The sequence below is a fragment of the Thermobia domestica genome, chromosome 3, assembly GCF_964235325.1.
Source record: "Thermobia domestica chromosome 3, izTheDome1.hap1.1, whole genome shotgun sequence".
Taxonomy (NCBI): domain Eukaryota; kingdom Metazoa; phylum Arthropoda; class Insecta; order Zygentoma; family Lepismatidae; genus Thermobia; species Thermobia domestica.
In genome coordinates this window covers 149,408,469-149,428,004 of record NC_137456.1, presented here as the reverse complement: position 1 = coordinate 149,428,004, position 19,536 = coordinate 149,408,469, and the positions used below count along the sequence as shown (strand labels likewise).

Here is a 19,536-nt window from a genome sequence, read left to right as displayed (position 1 = left end):
AGTGTTCTCATAGCAGTAGAAGATAGTGTGCTTATATGATCCGCAAATATAAGCTTACTGTCTACGATAAGACAAATATCTCTGAAAGACGAGCCAACATTTATGTTTTTATGACCAATTTCGCAAATGTGTTTTATAGGTCCCATTTTTAGAGAAATGGTGAGAGAAGCACATTTTTTGATGTTAAACCTAAATTTCCAAGAGTTACACCAGTTGAAAAGAATTGAAGCGTCATGTTGAAAAGCAAACCCATCTTACTCAGATTGAACTTGTTTGTAGAGTTTGCAATCATCAGCGAATAGAAGAATATTGGTAGAGCTTTTTGTGAACAAAGAAGAAAGATCGTCCTTGTATAATACGAATAGAAGTGGACCCAGAACACTGCCTTGAGGAACTCCAAAATTTACGGGAATAAAATCTGATAAGTAACCTGAAACTGAAACTCGTTGTGTTCTATTAGGTTTCGAGAAGACTAAGCAATTTGCCATGTAAATTGAATCTAGTATTGAGTTTGTATATAAAAAGATGGTGTGGAAGAAAATCGAAAACCTTAACCAGGTTCAAATACAAAATGTCAATTTGAGAATTTCCTGAGATCTTGTCCACAGCGTCGGACAGAAGAACAGATAAATTAGTAACACAAGATTTTCCTGGCGAAAAACCGTGTTGTGAGGAGTTTATAAATGGAGCAAGAAATTGAAAGATCCTGCTTTTGATTATCTTTTCACAAACAAGTGAGAGAGGTCATAATAAAGAAATAGGTCGATAGGACGACACATCATTTTGATTCTTACCAAATTTATGAATAGGAGTGATGTTAGCTCTTTTCAAACAGGTGGAAAGACACCTTCTGCAACTTATACTATAAATTGTCTGATCCCCAGTTATCACGGATATCTGCCCTGGATTCAAATTATGTATGGTTTTCTTAAAAAACTCCATTGCGTGAAGGATAATTTGCGGATCACTAGATTCTTTAAATAAAGATAAACGTACACTAATATTTGGCTGCAGTTTCGTTTCTAATTTCTTATGATAGGCTGAGAAAGTTACTGCAGCACTTAATTAATCGGGAAAGTTGTAACGGGAAAGTGAAAATAAACATTGTCTCCCAAGATGAAAATTGTTTCCATAATTAGTTTGTCAGAGATTTTAGATACAAATGATTAAAATGCAAAATAGTATTGCTAACTGAAATATTATGTAACTTCATTCTGTAAAAATAATATGTTGTCAACACTCACATTTCTTATACAATATTTAACTCTGAATATGGTATCAAAAATGTTTATATAACAACATGAAAATGGATTCTGAACATTACAAATTCATTTTATATAAATGAAATTATCCTGCTTTACTTCGGTGCAAAGAATACAATTCTATCGTCTTTCTGTGGGAAGTTTTATGCTTTTAAACATTTTACTAGAATACTTACGGGCGACCATATTGATGACGTCATAAGTTTCGGTCTATTAGAATGTCAATTCTGTCACCCTATATTATTAACTAGGTGATCTAACGACTAAAGTTGCAGTGGTGAAGTATCTGTAACTCTTATTGAATCATACTAATATAACATACCTATAAATTACAGCTACGATGGCTCACCATTATGTCTTCTCTAAGATTACATTACTACCTTATGTAAATGATACACAAGATATATATATATACACCTCGTTTTATAGATCATAATGAGATCTACATTTTTTGTTACTATCACATTTTTAGAATTCATGATAATTGTGGAGTTATTCAGATTTAAAGTTAAAAATGAATTTCATGGAACCACATTTTTAAAGTTTGTTTTAATAAGTCTCAAACATGGTACCATATATAGATACTGCAACTAATAGTCTATCATTTGCAGTTAATTTACTTTAGTTTGGGACAAAAACGACAGTTTTAGTTCTATTCTGAATGAAATTACACGTGTTTAAAAATTATATTGGAAATTTCACAGATGGCCATATTGATGACGTCACAACTGTCAATCTTCTGGAACACCAGTTTGTTCCCCCTTCTATTGTTTGTGTATATGGCCAAAGAATGTATCTTCAGTGGGGGCCTAAGTTTTACATTGAATGCATCTTCCAGCTCAATTCAGCAGAGGGATTCATGCCTACTATGAGATAAGATCGATGTTATGTATACATAAAAATCCGGACAAGTATTACACTCGTTCTTGTCGAGAAACTCATGCTTGTGTGCAGGATTACAAAAATATTTACTTACGTCTTGTGGGCGTGGATATAAGTTCCAGTCCATTGGTGACTATAGAACACAGTGGTTCTAAACTTACTTTAGGCAAATGTGTAAGTCCCGTCCATAGTAGCTCAGCGATTCGTTTTTGTCTTTCGTAGGAATTATTGTTATGTTTATTACCGGTAATTGCTTTTATCATTAATTATTGCTATACTTTTCTTTATTTTAAAAATATATCCAAATAAATGCGACTATAATTACCGTTATTTTGAGTGTAAACTCCGTTTACAATTGAGAAAGAACAAACATTTAACGCTCCGACGTAGCAGCAAAAAAGTTAAAAAAAAAAACAAAGGTTGGACTATTGAGGTTGGAACCCATGCTCATGGATATCGAAAGTATTACAACCAACCGTCGAAAACCACTTGGCCATCATGATTACGCTGAGTAATGTCGAACGTATTCAGGTTCTGTATTGCTCCTCATGGAAGTGTGCGTTCGAACACTAAACGTTCCATTTTTTTAAAATTTTTACACCTACGTCGGAAATTTAAGTGTTCGTTGTTTGTCAATTGTAAATGGTGTTTTCATTCAAAATAACAGTAATCATAGTGGAATTTATTTGGATATAATTTAAAAATAAGGAAAAGAATAAAAGCAACAAGCAAGCACAAAAATTACCGGTATTAAATATCAAACAAACAGCTGAGCTTATAACGATGAAACTTACATGTTTGGTTAAAGTATGATAAAAACCAATGTGTTTTGTAGTTCCCAATTGACTTAAGCCTATGCGAAAACTTCGACAATAACATGTGTAAAACTGGTCCCGACTTTTATTTATACATAAGATCGATCATATCCAATGCCATACGGACATATTGCTGGATAAACACCATGTGCGTGTATTTTCTGGAAACGGAACGTAAATGGAAATACAGAATGATCTTCAAAGGACGTTCGTTAGATTGACTCTGCAACTACACAGTGAAGCTGAACATTATTATTATTATTATTATTATTATTATTATTATTATTATTATTATTATTATTATTATTATTATTATTATTATTATTATTATTATTATTATTATTAACGTACTTTCCTCATCCAGTACTCGTCGGTGGACCACAGATGGGCAACTACTGACACCTTGACAAACATTGGCGGCCCCGCAGTGACTATCCGCTGTGGAGCAACTTCCGTTTTAAAAATTGTACCACCAGCAGCAGAGATGCGACGAAACTCCAATGAAACACAAAAAATTACTCCCCAAAATATGTTAAATCGCATAAGAGCGTAATTTGTCTACATTAAGGTGATTCGAGAAAATACATTTAAAAAGTAATAAAAAGCATCCTAGGGTGGGCGCGAACCACCAATCCTCTAATTACTAGGCGAGTACTTTTCGACTTGTCTACCGAGCCGATGAAAAACGTCGCTTGTAGAGGGATAAATAGCTGAGGTCTTTTGAATTTAAATAATCAGTGTGCTCCTTTAACTGTGTATATTCGACGATAACCATTCGGGATTAGATAGAAATCTGCTCGCCATGTAATTTTACAGCAAAATGACGCTCGTCGATTTACATTATTTCATGATTCTGCCTTATTCAGTTTTAAGCGATCGGTGACGGTTGCTATCTAAATTCAAACAATTATACGCACTCATCTCAAGACTTTTCACTTCATGATGTAGATGCAAGGCTTACTCTTGACCATTGAAGCTAACTTTAGGAAAAAATAGTTAGGAAAATATAACCTAATATACATAAAATTAAGAGATTGATTGTGTGTTTGTCTGTCTGTGTGCTGCCTGGGGACCAGATGAGTGGAGCAACAGTTATCAAAATTTGGTCACTGGTATTTTGGTGCAGGGCGCACATGAAGATGAATCCATTTTTGGAATACTTTCCAACCTCTTAGGAGAGGCAGGCGTTTACCGGAACCGGCCTGGAAAAGACAAGTTGACGAGAGTTATCATGCTTTTTACACGGATACCTTGGTGCAGACCCCATACCAAGGCGAATCAAGATCCGAATCAGGGAGTCTCACGGGGGCGTTACCTGGGACCTACCTGCGGACCAGACAAGTTGAACGAGAATTACCAAAAGTTGCTCGCGGATACCTTGGCCCAGGCCCCAGACCAAGGCAAAGTATCTTTGCTAAAATTCGAACCAGAGGGGTCTCAGGGGAGGAGTTTACCGTGACATGAAAACAAAGAGAAAATTACCGATATTAATGTAAAATTTATAGTTTTCGCTGTCAGTGAAATCAACGGTGAAACTGCGATCGCATTAACTTCCAAATTCATTCTATTTGGCTGGGAATCGGACATGTAAAAGTAATGCAAAGTTACAGATATTAAGTGTCAAATCCATAATTTTGTCGGTCGCTTAGATCAATGGTGACTCTTCGATTGGTGATGATTTGCAAGTTCACCTACCATAGTATGCCCGTCTTGGGGCAAGAGAGGGATACCGATTCATGTATATAGAGTCCAATAGCGGCAATCCTTCGACGCGTCGCTATAGCGACGATCGACATTTTCTAGCAAGAATTCCAGTAGGTTTTGGCGACTTTTACGGCATGGGGGTTTGACCTAGCACGGGGAAAATACTGCATAGAATGTTCTTATTTCTGTATTCTTTCTTGATTGCATGTTATTTCGTTTATTACTGTGCACTAACTTCTCTCCAGGTCCTCGAATGAAATAACTTCGACGTGCACTTTGGTGTAAATAAACTTACAGAAAGAAGCCGGTTCGTTCCAAAGATCAGAACTGAACTTAGTAAGATTTGAGTTTTAGTTTCAGGTGGTAGTGTAGGGCAGGGGTAACGTCCTCGGCTCATGAGGAGTACAGGTCAAATTCTGATCAAGGGAAAGGTCATTTTTTCACAATGTGATCGTGAAGAATGGAAGAGTGACTTCTGATAGTAAACTAGCAATCCGTAAGAATGTGATGGCAAACGCCTGTGTCATGAAAGAGACGATTTACAAATATTGGTTGGGAAAGGTAAAATAAAAGCTGTGGGAGCAGGCAGGACAATCCGTAACACTTAATTCGTCTGTAGTATCCACTTTTAAAGCTATTGTTCTTAAAAAGAAACACTATACATTTTGTTAAATACGTGTCTGGTAGAGTAATCGTTTGTGTATTGGTACCCTCGCAGACTTCCAAACGGAAAAATCCTGGTTGGAGTCCCCATCCGGTATTGTGTTTTTCTCATAAAACATTCGCTACCAACGTTCGTTGTGGAAGTTACAAGACGAAACTCCAAATAAATACTATGTGCAATCTTCAGCATACAGAGGAATGAAAAGTAGTTTTCGTTTTTCTATTTGTTTCTCTTTCTCTATCTATCCATCTTTCTTGACGTTTGTTGATCATGTCTTGCATCTTTCTCTTCCCTCTCTCTCTCTCTCACACACAAATACAAACTCTTTGTCAAGGAAATACGAACATTCTCTTTTTTCTCTGGGATACCGAGTCTCAATCAAGTTATCGTGCCAGTGCGATGACCCGTTTAAACTCTAGCGTGTTCACTTTATCATTGCAAATTTCAACGTTATGTTCGCAATAGGTAGAACCGAGAGTGGATATAAAGAATAGACAAATATTCAGAAATGACTAGAGAATGGCCACCTTTGTGGTTTTTGTAATAGAGATTTTATTTATATTATTTATTTTCTCACAAAATTTGTTTCCATCCTGTAATTCTTTAATTTGTTTTATCCTAGTATGAAATGCGAAATATGGAAGATTTGCTACATATATAAGGAACCAACATCAAATTTTCCCTTTAAACATTTATAACTTTTCATTATGATATAATTTGGACTTTTAATGCAGGCGCTTTCCGATAGAAATTTGGCAGTAAAATGGAACTAATTCAATTTCTCTTTCTATCCTTTTCCTATATTTTCTTTGTCCCTTTCTTTTTTGTTTATTTTCCATTAATAGTCTGGAATTGTAGGTATGACCTACGCTACACACTAAGTTTATTATAATGCATTTCAGATCTGTACGTTTAATGAATACTACCGAATTTGCAACCGAACCAAACGGAAAGACAGTATGTGTGTTAAAGTTTTGTCATGATCTAGATGTTCTCGGAACTTTTCAGTGTCATTGGAAATTTAGTACTTAATTTGGAAACTAATTTTGGTATTCATTTTGAAAGTGACTCAATGTGTTTTTCAAGCATCCTCTATGTATTTATTTGAATAGTATTTTTTTTAAAAAAAAACAAAAAGCGTTATTTCTATCTTAGTGTTAGATTTCTGGAAACGGTACTTTATAATCTTAGTTCTTTTCTTACTACCTTTAACCAGGGAACGGCACAGCACTCACCCTGGTTTATAGTTTTTGTTTCAAAGCCGCTCTAATGGGGGCAAAGACTTCAGGTGTCATCTAGCTGTCTCTTCAAGTCTCTTGTGTGTGAGAGTGAAGTGTAACCTTTTCATTCTCTTCTGTTTGAGTAGCACTGGCCGTATAAATGTGACTATGCGTAATTAGTGAGCGCCACGCTCACCTGTCGACCGATGGCGTGAGTGATTTTCCGAGATCATGGACAACAACAAGGTCAATTATGGCTTGCGAAAAGAAGAATAACTTTAAAATATGCTGCCTGTGAAGCGTCAATCTGTGGGAAAAACACTATCAGCATCTGCTGAAAGTATAATGGGTGACATCAACACAGTGATGAGACATAAAATAGAAGAGTCATATTGAAATACCTACTGTATGTATCAAGAGACACACGTAGAGTGTTTAGACCAGGGATGCAAATAAACAAGAAAATTTACTATCACAAGAAAAAAAAGCTACTAGTCCACATCCACAATAGAAATCACTTTTTTACCTTCCGTATGACGTTAAATACTAGCCAGCACCGATGAGTATTAGCATCCCTTGTTTACATCAAGATATTTATATCTTTAATTTCTTTAGAAATTTCCAAATCTAAATATGAATAGTTTGAACATTTGAAGAGCATATTATAAAAACTCGCTCTAGTTATGTAAATAATTTAATCCTCGTATGATAATGGTAATAAAAAATGCAATTTGATGCGATAATAATAATCAACTAATTGTATTTTTATTGGATATCATAAATTGATTTCATAAACAACTTCGATAATATAATAAGAAATTTTTTTATATAAACGTATTACAATTTAATTTGCGATGTTAATAATAATAATAATAATAATAATAATAATAATAATAATAATAATAATGATAATAATAATAAATTACAAAATGTCAACCTACAAAAATATGTCCAAAATTAATCCCATATAAAATCATAAATTAACTCTCGATCGTTCCCGGATTAAATCTAATATTTTTATCCGTGCCCTTTTTTTCTTCTTCTACTTACTTTTCTCTTTCTGTCTCACTTCCATACTTCTAACAGATATATATTGGTTGCAATTTTTCTTTGAGGTATGTTTAAGTTTCTCTCTACATGAACTTATGAACTCCTTTCGTCTCATTTTTATTCTTTTGAAATTGGAATTGTGCTCATGTTGTTGCTGATTTTAATATGGGGGAGAGGGGATATAAGGAGACAGAAGGGCTCTCTCTACCAGACTTGATTTTGGGACAAGAAGGTTTACATTGGACGACCTAGCTGCAGAATGATAGCACTCACTTTTTTGTGGTGAGTGTATAAGTTCAGTAATTCACCATGAATAGAGTCAATCCGAAGTGTTTTGTAACGAAGAAATAACATGAATTGTTAAATCTCTTTCAACAAACTATCGAGATCTGGAAGTGAACAAACTTTACGTTTTCCGGTACCGATTACCTCGAAACACCGGTAGCCAGAATTTGCCCGGGATAGATGACTTACGTATTAAAAAATGACAATCACGGGAAACTGCAGACATCTTTTAGTGTGAGATAAAAAAGGAATTAAATTTTTATTTGTAGTTCTATTAATTTTGTAGTTCTGAGTCTATGACAAAAGTACTGACAAAAATAAGGACAATGAATTATGATTACTTTGTAAAACATTCCACTTTATTATCACAAGAATTTCATCTTCCGGTTTGATTAGTTGTGACACATTATATAGTATATTGCTATACTATATAAAGTATTTGAACTGTTGCTGATCTCTGATAACAACCACAAACAGAGGTAAAATATAAATAACAGCAATTGTTTTCTATTAAGAGGGAAGCATAAGTACTTTTCTTTATACATTTTTTGGCTTAAAATGTTAGTTCGGTTTCACTCTCTCAACGTTGGATACGGAAAGCAAGAACATATGTAGTTTTTGATTATTGATTCCAGTATAACTCAAGCATCATTTCTTAGATTTAGGCCTGTTCGATATGTCGGTATCGTTGATATCGATATTCACCCATGTCAACATTCGAAATCTCAAATATATCAACATCGATATACTCGTATCCTAAAATTTGAATATCGATCTTTGGGAGCGAGACAGATTTGGCACCTAAAACTTTCGATGGGTGACGAAACAAAATTTAATTTGTACAATAATATTTTGCAATCGCAATTCCTCTATTACAACAAATAGCAAAGTAAATAAATCCACTTTCAAGTTTGCAATATTATATACTGTAATTTCTTAGGCGCCAAAACTTTTCTCTTCCCGAAAATGAAAGAATGAAAAAAGCACCTTCGGGAAACAAGTGCTTCGAATTTTACCCTAGATTTTATCATAAGAAAGTGTTTTTCTTCCTCTTTCTCGGAGATTTCCATCCCATTTGGCCTTTGAGAAAGTTCATTGAAACAAACATGACAGCTCTTAGGCAGAACCAGAGTTTGGGAAAGGAAACTATATTTCAATAATTAATATAATAATAATAATAATAATAATAATAATAATAATAATAATAATAATAATATAACAACTTTGTTTACAAGTAGGGTCTAGTTTGATTATCTTGCATGGGAGGCCCGCAAATCTACTCCGCTAATGGTGTCTGTTAGTATGTGTTTGTCCATGTATCCATTTCCTGTGCTGTCTAGTCGTTCACATTAAATCTCTATATTATGCAATGTATTTTCTTATTTTAGATTTTTTGGAAAGAAAAGGAAAGAAATCGCTTCCTTCTGATATCTACATGTTGCAATTCATATTGTTTCGACTGCTTGAGTGAGATCATTTTGTAACTTTTTGTGTCATCCATTTCCCTCAGTAACAAAACCGTCATTTTAAAAATTTACTTTATCCTTTTTTTTTTGCAGTTTCCCACACTGATATATTTGTAAGAGAATTGAGGTTTTCTCCAGCACCATTCGAATTCTCAACCAACACAACGTCTGAGCTTTTTTGATTGCCTGCAATTGCAGGGAAACGGAGAATTGCAGGTGGTAATGCACTTTTGGAGTCGTACATACATACTAGTTATGCTAGTAAAATATACGTATTTGTTATTTCCTGTGGATAACTGTTGCAAGGGGAGCCACATCCCCCACCAAATTATTTCAAATAGATTAGAAAGGTCACAATCCACAAATAATCACAAACAATTCTCATGAAAATATATACGCATATGTTAGACGTGCACTAAAGAAATACATATTGGAAGTAATATCCACCACTTCATAACACAGACCAGCAGTTTCGTAAGCACAATATTTTACGCAATAAATGTGTCGCGGTAATGATATTCCACAAGAAATCTTGTACACAAAGTGATCTTTTACACCAACCACAACGAATCACAGCAACCTGTGCACAAATGTCACATGTCGGGCAGGGGTAAAAGTGGATCTGAAATGTAGCGGGATTCTTGACGTTACGCCGTACCCTCTGCCTATATTTCCTCATTGTATTCTTTTAGAAAGTAAGTGTACGCCTAAAATATTTTCTGGAAATGGGGGGAAAATGTCCAAACGCGTTCCGCCTCACTTTTATCCCTGATGTCGGGTTGTGATTCGTGGCAAAGGAGAACTCTGCTGCTGTGCTGGCTTTTCTGTTGTACAGGCAATATAATACCACGTAAATTTGATGACATCTTTACATTTTGGAAAGGAGCATTGATTATGCGTCAGAGATTGTAGTTTGATTATGTTATCCCGTAGATGCAAATTAAAATCAGACTGTTGTAAAATAATCGTGTTCGAAAAGCGGCGCACAAATGTCTTCCACAAGCGAAAAAACTGAACGTCTAGTGGTTGCAGCTTCCAAGTTAAACCTTCAGGTATTGTAAGTATTACAGTATTTTTCTCTTATGGTTGAATGCCGCGTAGAGTATTTTCACAATGTCCATTACAAGCGTCCAATAGAAGATCTGTTTGATGCTGTGTTACTGGAAAATACACGTGGTCAAGCAAACGGCTGCAAAGTTCCCTTTTTAGTACTCCTGATTTTGAGGTTGCAAGATGTACGTTACGGGGGCAAAAAAAAGTTTTGTGTACACGTGGGCCGAACTCATCTGTTGGGTTCTTCAGAACAATGATTAATGGTGCCAGCAAAGTACCATCTGCAGAGGAAGTCGGTTGTGTTGTATATTGTGTGTTGTCGCACTCACGGATTGGACAACTGCTTCCACTTTGTTCATTACCTGAGCAGCCAAGGTTCGACAGCCATGCATTTCTAGTTGGAAACCACTTTGACCGGAGTTGTACACATTACCTGGGTCGAATTGGATAATATAGTGCTTTGCATTGTCAATAAAGGCATTTACGGTTCTGGATATGCTCTTTATATTTTCAGACGTATGTGTCGTAGATATGAATTTCGTCACCTTTCGCGATACGATTTTGTGTGTTGTTTTAAAATCCCACAACCAAGTATTTGATGCCTTAAATGATGGAAGGTCTATTTTCTATTGCTGGCCTGCAAAGCCCATCATCGTAGCTGAACATCATGGAAGGAAGGAAAGAAAAATGCGTATTTCTTACTTTTAAGTATAGTCTCTGCACCCATAGTTTCCTTGGAATCGCTTGTGCCCTTTTTCAATTTTGGTCTTTGTCATTATTTTTGTAGATATTTCAATAGGGGTTGCTGCTTCGCCTGTAACCATTTCCTCACACAAAAGAAGAGACTTATTCGTTAATGTTCTATCTAGTATGTGTATACGACTTTTTCTGCAAATTGCGCATGTTCTTTTGGACATTTCGAGCGTTTTTGAAAATGCTTTGGGAGAGACTTAGGCCCCTTTAAACCGTTCTTCTACATAAACGAAAAACTATGTGTTTCTTACTATTAAGTCTAGTATCTGCATGCATAGTTTCCTCGGAATCGCTTCTGCCCTTTTTTGGATTTGGTCTTTCTCATTGTTTTGGGAGATATTTGAATGGGGGCTGTTGCTCTCCCTGCAACCGTTTTCTCACACAAAAGAAAAATCCGGTATCCTTTAATTTTCTATCTAATATACGTACTTTATGTTCAATTTTACTGTTTTTTTTGCTATGGCAATTTTAGAGCATGATAGTTAAAAAATAATTTTCTTCTCTTTGATATTTGTTTCAAACACGATCCCTTCTAGCAACAATGTGATTGAGGCTCCTTCACGAGCCACAAAACTATGTTTCTTGGATTCTCTCATCACCGACAAGACCTCCCGACAGTTCTTTGGATTATCCTTAAAAAAAATGACAGTAGGAAAGTCTGTCTGTTTGACCATTGGTAACATCAAAACCTGTATTTCACTTGTAGACATTTTTCCCTATGCAGTATTCTGAGAAGAGAGACTTCTCTACAGTTTGAAGGAAATTGCGGCTGATGACATTTAGAAGTTTCAGAAAAGCCATGTCTATGTTATTTGCATTTCGTGTGTTTTTCTTAAATGCAAGTCGTTCGAACTGTATGATTTAATAATGTAAAACGAAATAGGGTGAATCCATACGAAGTGGTCCAGAGGTGGTTGCTCGACTATCTCCGAAAATTATAAAAGTTCGAGTATAATGAACCTTGTGTATGAGAAGATCAATAACATCATTAATGTATATAAAAGTTTTCCTGAATGGCGGTCATGTTTGTTGTCGGTGGAGTGCCAATTTTTGCATTTGAAAGGGTTTATGAAAATTACAGTTGCTCAGGACGTACGAATCAGACGAACACCAACAAGAAACGAATATTTACAGGAGATACTGAGGTCCGCGGGGAATATAAACATGTGCGTTTAAATAAATATTCAGGGTTGCAAAATAATACATAAAATCACCACCAAAACTACAGAAAATTACACATTTAAAGAGGCTATATTTTGGAATGGCATAAAGTTGGAGGATCATAATTTTTGTGCTGCATACTATTGCACGTACAGAGTCTGCATAAATATCCACAGCTATGATACTACTGAAACTGTAGGTTTATGGGAGTCCGAAAGTTGAAGTTTGTGATTTTGATGCCATGTTTGGGGCGTAATACCTCAGGAGGGCAAAGTGTAAGAAATTGCTGCTGATGCTACAAAGTAATTCGGTACTTTAATAAAATATTGCGAAAGAATCGTGAGTGACATTACACAGAAAAAATAGTGATGACATGGTAAAAGCGCGAAGAAAGCATGTGCGTGATGATAGTTGTAGCCAGGAAAAAAATAAGTGTTTGGATATGTTTCATGCTAGATCTCAAACACTATGCATGAAGGCTATATGCGATAGGGCTCTTTATTTAAAATGGGATCCGTATTACGTTGGATCGCAGTCAAAATCTAAACAGAAAATTCCAACGTCTCATGCCTCCTCCCTCAAAATTTAATGTTAAAGACCGAAAATTGCACCCTGTAGCGTGGCGCATACATACAGACAGACGAACAATGTGAGATCAAATTGTTCCAAAAACTGACGTTCGGCACTGATGCTACAACAATTATCAGCCTTGAAAGGTTTGTTACGCTGGCGACTGGCATATCTTGCTCTTTCTCGACTGGTCTCTTCATACAAGATATGCCAAAGTGTAAAGTTTTAAGAAAATTTAGAACAGGGGAGGGGAAGGGGGACAAAATACATTTTCGATAATATAATGAAAAAGAAATTTTGATTCAAAATTAATTCTGATCTTAAGTTCCCATTGCACCATACCCATATACCTGACGTTAGAATGATCAAAAGCAAGTTTCGGAACAGCACTTTTACCATTTATTTGGGTTTCCGTTTTCTTTCTCACAACATTGCATTTTTCATAATGATTTTTCTTTCTTTGAACTAAACCAATCATATCTTTCTTAGACGTTTTGCAACAAGCTCATATGCTCATTTTCTTATCTGATGAAGTTTGAGTTACCTTAATAAATTTGCTCTAAATGATTTCCGTTTTTTTTTTTTTTTTTTTTTTTTTTTTTTTTTTTGTAAAACTAAAGTTAAACGATTCCAAGTTGTACGGAAACTGACAGCCAACCTGTACTGTATCTTCGAATGCCTTCGATAAATTAATTTCAGAATATAATTTAATTTCACATGGGAAGAAAATAGTCGTCTGAATGGGGACCACTTTTTGATAATTTTCTTTCTCTGATATATTCTTTTTATAAAAATAAAATAAAATAAAAATAAACGCATGTTTAAAATAAGCCTCAAAAAATACACATGTTTAAAACAAAGTGTTTAAAACGTGTATAATATTTGTTTTAAACAAAATCAATTGTTTAAAGCAAGTTTTAATAATTTGCTTTAAACATTTTGTTTTAAACAAAATAACCCTGGTAGAAGGGTGTACTAGTTTTCCAAAAACGTGTTTTAGAGAATTATGCATATTTTCACGAACTACTTCTAGTCCACCTTGCAATAATAGCGTGAGCAGGACAGCTATGTACGGCGAAGTAAAGAAACCATGGTACAGGGTAACACCAAAATTCTTTTTTTTTTTTTTTTTTTGAAAGCAAACACGTTTCTCCGAGCGTAGACATGACTCAGAATGCACGACGCACAATAAGACAAGAAGCTGATGTAGCTCACAAGAATACCTTCATTGAGAGTGAGCATATAGGAACGTTGCCTGTTTCTGGTTATAACCATAGGGCATAGGAGAAATAACACTCCTGTCTGAGAACAAAATTAAAACATATTCGCTAAACAGTGAATACTGAACACATTATTAGAAGTTGGGATAATTGTTCCGAAACGGTATTAATGTCAAATTATCGACAATTTGTTGATAGTTATCGTTGTTATTTATCTTCAAAAATTACACTTGTTAAACTTTCAAATATCCTGCAATAACCTTATCATATACTGTGGGAACAAAATATACATTTACTAGTATAAAGAATATGGAAAACGATTATTGAACTTACCACAATTGATTTCGTCACTTTTGTCAGGGCAATCATATAGTCCATTACACACTTGGATGTCTAGTAAGCATTGTCCTGAATCACATCTAAATTGATGTGAATCACATGTATTGTTTGCTATTAAGAGAAGAATATTTCAAATTGACAAGTGTTCATTAAGAGAAAAATGTATAATTCAGAAATATCCGACATATGTTACACTATGATTTACGATTTTATCTAAACATATATTTTGAATATTCTCAAGAAATTATTAGTGTTTATAAATTCATTCTCTATAGGTAAAAGAAGAGAGACAACTGTGTCTCACAAATGCTTTGTTTTAAAACAATTATGAGAAATAGTAGATGAGAATAATATAACATTTTCTCGCGCAATGTCTCTCGTGGCTATATGGTTAGCGTAGGCGGCTACGATGCGGAAGACCTTAGTTCAATTTGCGGTAGTAATTTATGTGAATAGTGTTCGTATATGCCTACGACATATATTGCCTGGGTAGTGAAAGGAATGCTAAGCTCGTGCTATCTTGGGATTTTGGAGCTGAGAATAGCAGGATTTTCCGCAGGCATTAGTGGAAATGATGGGCATAATTCGTTGAGGAAGACAGGTATAATGATGGTGAGGTGAAGATAAAAATGCAGGTTCTTGAGGATATTACCTTGGCCATACCCACTCAGTTAGATTTGTTTCTCCTCGTTTCAAATTCGCTTTGACATTTCAACCCACTAATTAAGTATTGTACCTGGAAGAAACATAAATGTAATTCCCAGATCTTTTGTGCAAATACAAGAGATTTGTCTTGCATTTCGGCTCAGATTATTTGATTGAGAATGATTCTCACAAGTTACAGGTCTTTTGGTAAGAATATGCGATCAGGCTCGACTAAGCTTGCGATGTATGTAACATCACAGTTGCATGAGCGACTTAACAGATTCTAATCATCTGCTCGTCAGTTCACTCCTGCCATAATCGTGGGCAGTTAAAGGTCCCCTTTGTCACGATAGACACACGGGGTATTTGTAAAATGCCCAAGGGAAAGGTTAAATCACATTTAATGGTGAACATTAAGTAGCCGTGTTAGCTATATGGCAGATTAATATAATTTCAATCAAGTAATAAAGTGCAATCACCTAAAGGAAAAAGTCATCAATCATCATTATTTACTTTAATCGACCACAACTCTCATGCGACGGAAGTTTCTTCCTTCTTGTAATCTTTGTGAACTAAAAAACAAACATATACTTTTTCAGAGTGCCACTAAGTATGAGTGACGACTTTTTTAATATCTATATTTTCCATATCATGAACCTCTTTCTTAGTTTCTTTCGACAGAACCGTCTGTAAGACTTATTCAGTCAAAGACAATCCATTCTACAGAGGAGCCAAAGGAACTTATATTGATGGACAACTATCCGAACATGTAGTTCGATTTTTATATTAATACACTTCATCATCATCATTACATCCGCGTTTTCAAGTGCAGTGATAGGTTTGTGGTTGCAGTTTGCTTTTACGATGACACACTCATAGTCACCTGCTGGGCCATCTACAGAATGTCGCCATAGATGCTTGCCAGTATTTGTAGCCCGCCAATATGCTCATTCCACGAAGGTGGAGAAGTGGAAAGACTATAGCTCAGAGACAATAGCGGGCTTCAGAACAGTCAACTTAATCCACTACGTCGCCCGCTTCTAAAAAGTCCTGATTTAAATCTAGACTGAGAAAAAATAGCTACTCCAAAAGGGTTAACAACTCGTCTAGTGACAAGACCCAGCATGTTGATAACGCATCGGATTTATCAGGCTTTAAAAAAAACCAAGTCAATGGCCATGGAGCCTGGAGGTTCAATGCTGCGTTCACAAAATATCTCAATTAACTTCTTTCCTTAGCCAACTGCATCCAGTTTCTATTTTCTATTTCAATTTCTGAGAGATCCATCTTAACATTGTCCTCCAATCTATACTTAGATCTTCCTAATAGTCGTTTTCGAATTGGTCTTCCAGTTAAGACTTTGAAAGCGTTCCAACTTTCTTAAATCCTAGCTACATGGCATGTCCACCGAAGTCTTCTGGACTTGATGATATTAACAATGTTTGGTAAACCGTATAAATTATGTAGTTCCTAGTTATGAAGTTTACAACATTCTGCATTTCCGATCATCTCGGGTGGTCCAAATATCTGTCTCAGGATCTTGTTCTCAACTACTTTGATTCTTTCCTTATAGTAAGCGAAAATGTTTCGCAGCCGTCCAGATCAACAGGCGTGATTATCGCTTTAGATATCTGAGGTTTCAAATTTCTGGAAAAAATTAGTTACTATATGATATTTTGATATGAATAATAACACGAACGTTCTGCTTTTACTCGATATTTACTTTCTACGTGACTACGATTTTCGTATGTTAATATTGATCCAAGATATTTAAATGTTCCCAGTTTACAAAAAGTATTCTTCAATATTTTAACGCATTCATAATTTGCCGTATTATGTTCCCAACGAATTTCCATATATTTAGTTTTCTCTGCGTTTACGTCTAACACCATGTCCCTGCAAGAGTTTAATAAGAACTCTTCGTTTTTTCTATTGTTCTCACATCATCCCCTATTAATTTATATGATCAGAATACGCCATAAGCTGACAAATAACATTCAACTCTAGGCCCTGGTTACTATCTTTGAATTTCCTCATTGCGTATTCCAGAACAATGTTGAATTATTAAGGCAGCAACGCATCTCTTTGTTTCTGGGCATTCTCCATGTGAGAGCTCGTGGAAAAAAATATTACCCGAACTGTATTTGGGATTAATTTAAATATATCTTAATTGTCCTAATTAGCTTTTTTGGTATTCCAAATTGTTTAAGAATGTTGTACAATGTTTCTCTCCTAACCGAGTGTTAAGCCTATCAAAAATCAATAAACAGTTGATAAAACAGGGCATTGTATTCTCACTTCTTTTCGTGTATTTTTTGAGTGGTAAATAAATAGCTGATGGATTTCGTCTATATCCGCACTGATAATCTACAATAATTTTATTTGCGCTTCGGGTCAATCTTGCTAATTGAATGTTTGAAAGAATTTTATAGGATGTTGACAGAAGAGAAATGCCTCGATAATTATTACAGTCATTTTGTTGGGTTTCTTGTGAATTGGAACAATGATGCCGCCACTCTGCGCATTACATTCTCAAGTGGACCTGACTCCCAGCCTAGGTGATGTAGCGATCGACACCCGAAGTCCAAAAGCTGAATGGGCGTACGTTCAACTGTCAGAAGAGGTCCAGATCCAGACGACTTTAAGAGGGACTTCCAGTCCATAGTCCAGAAACTACGAGGGAGAGTCAGGGACAGCGGACCCAGGACCAACAACGTACAGCGCCGAGCAGCGAGTGGAATCATCGAGACTGCGAGGTAGCGCCAAGAGAAGCAGAGGTAAGACTAACAAGCAATAATACTACACTAACGATTGAACTAGAAGAGATCATTAGTGCTTGTAAATTTGGCGGAAATTTGATGTAATGAAAAATTCCAAATAAATTTCTTATGTGAGTTTCGTGACATGTAATTGGGCATAACTACACTAATAATGAAACACCAATGTAACTATTTTTTTCTAGAAGCACTAACGATGCGTTAACGAATGGTACTATTTCTTCGTTAGTGCCTGAAGTGGGTGTAGCAGCGTGAAATTGCCCTCGAAAAGGTTTTTCTTGTAGTACCTTCACTAATAAGGCACTATTGACATCCGCGAACTTGCCCCTTACATGACGCACTAACGATAAATTTAGTGTCAATCGTTATTACTTCATAGTGCATTAAAGCCTAACGTTAGTGTTTCATTAGTATAGGAACTACAATAAACCTTTTGGGAGGACAAGTTCACGCTGCCCCAGCCACTTCAACTACTGACCAAAATAATAGTGTCATTAGTTAGTGCTTTCGATTGCACCGACACCTACATTTACTGTTCCATTAGTGTAGGTTCTACAATTGAATAACCTTTGGCAGCCAGCGTGAACTTGGCTCCTACTTTAGGCACTAACAAAAAATAAGTGACATTCGTTAATGCATCGTTAGTGATTCTAGAAAACACAACTAGCTTCAGAAATGCTTAACTACTGATGGAGATATGGCCAATTACATGTCACGCAAATCCCATAAGAAATTCATATGGAAGTTTTCATTGCGTCAAATTTACGCCAATATCAAAAGAACTGATGATCTGTTCTAGTACAATCGTTAGTGCATTGTAAGTACTTCTCAGTGCACCAACACCTATTATTAGTGCTTTATTAATGTAGGTCCTACTAGTAAAAAATCTTTGGGGCCAGCGTTAACTTACCACCTTTACTTCAAGCAATAACGGAAACATTAGTGCCGTTTTTGACGTTTGTGTAACAGTACTTATTCTGTAAACTATGTCAAAAATTAGTGCTGACAATATCGCATAGAAAGAAAATTAGTGTTATGTATAGTACCATAAAAATGAGGATCGATTGTTTTCTTTGATGATAGTGCAATATTAGATTTTCGAATATATTTTGGCTTCTTATAATGGCACTAATCTTCTTTTTATGCTGTATCGACAGCACTAATTAAAGACACTACCTTAGTATATAGGTTTCATCTCAATCGGTTGGTTGGGTGTTGCGTGGTTCACGCTAGCCCCACACAGATCTTTTATTGTTTTTTTATCGTTTTTGTGACAACAATAATTTTGTTTTTATACGGTATCGCCAGCACTAATTCAACACTAACTTTGTGTATAAGTTTCAACGCAATCGGTTGAGTGGGTGGGGCTAGCGGGAACCTAGCCGAACCCACCACAATTTTGTGTACGTCTGTGTAACGGCACAAATTTTTAACATGACAGGTCGTCAGCATTAATTGGGCACATTTTTTTGGCATATTCCCATATATTTTAGAATTAGTACCAATATGGGTGGGGCTATTAGAAGCAGCTAGCGCTTCAATGTAGCTTGCAATTGATATTTAAGTAATTAACTACAAGTTTTCATATTGAACCCTAAAATTGAGCCTAGTGAAGGTGATATTGAATTTTGTCTTTCGTTTTTCATTCTTTATGTAGGTCCCACAGAATT

General features: G+C 35.5%; 1 protein-coding gene across 15 annotated transcripts in view; it reads right to left on the bottom strand.

The window, feature by feature from the left end:
- Window positions 1-19,536, bottom strand: part of LOC145680804 (uncharacterized) — a 296,773-nt gene that overhangs the window by 47,616 nt on the left and 229,621 nt on the right. For 14 of the 15 annotated variants that reach the window (XM_081751866.1, XM_081751865.1, XM_081751864.1 and 11 more), the window contains one exon: window positions 14,439-14,555. The exons of the other annotated variant lie outside the window; for it this stretch is intronic. In XM_081751866.1, the coding sequence (XP_081607992.1) occupies window positions 14,439-14,555 (117 nt within the window). The remainder of the gene's footprint in view (window positions 1-14,438; window positions 14,556-19,536) is intronic. 15 annotated transcript variants of the gene reach the window in all.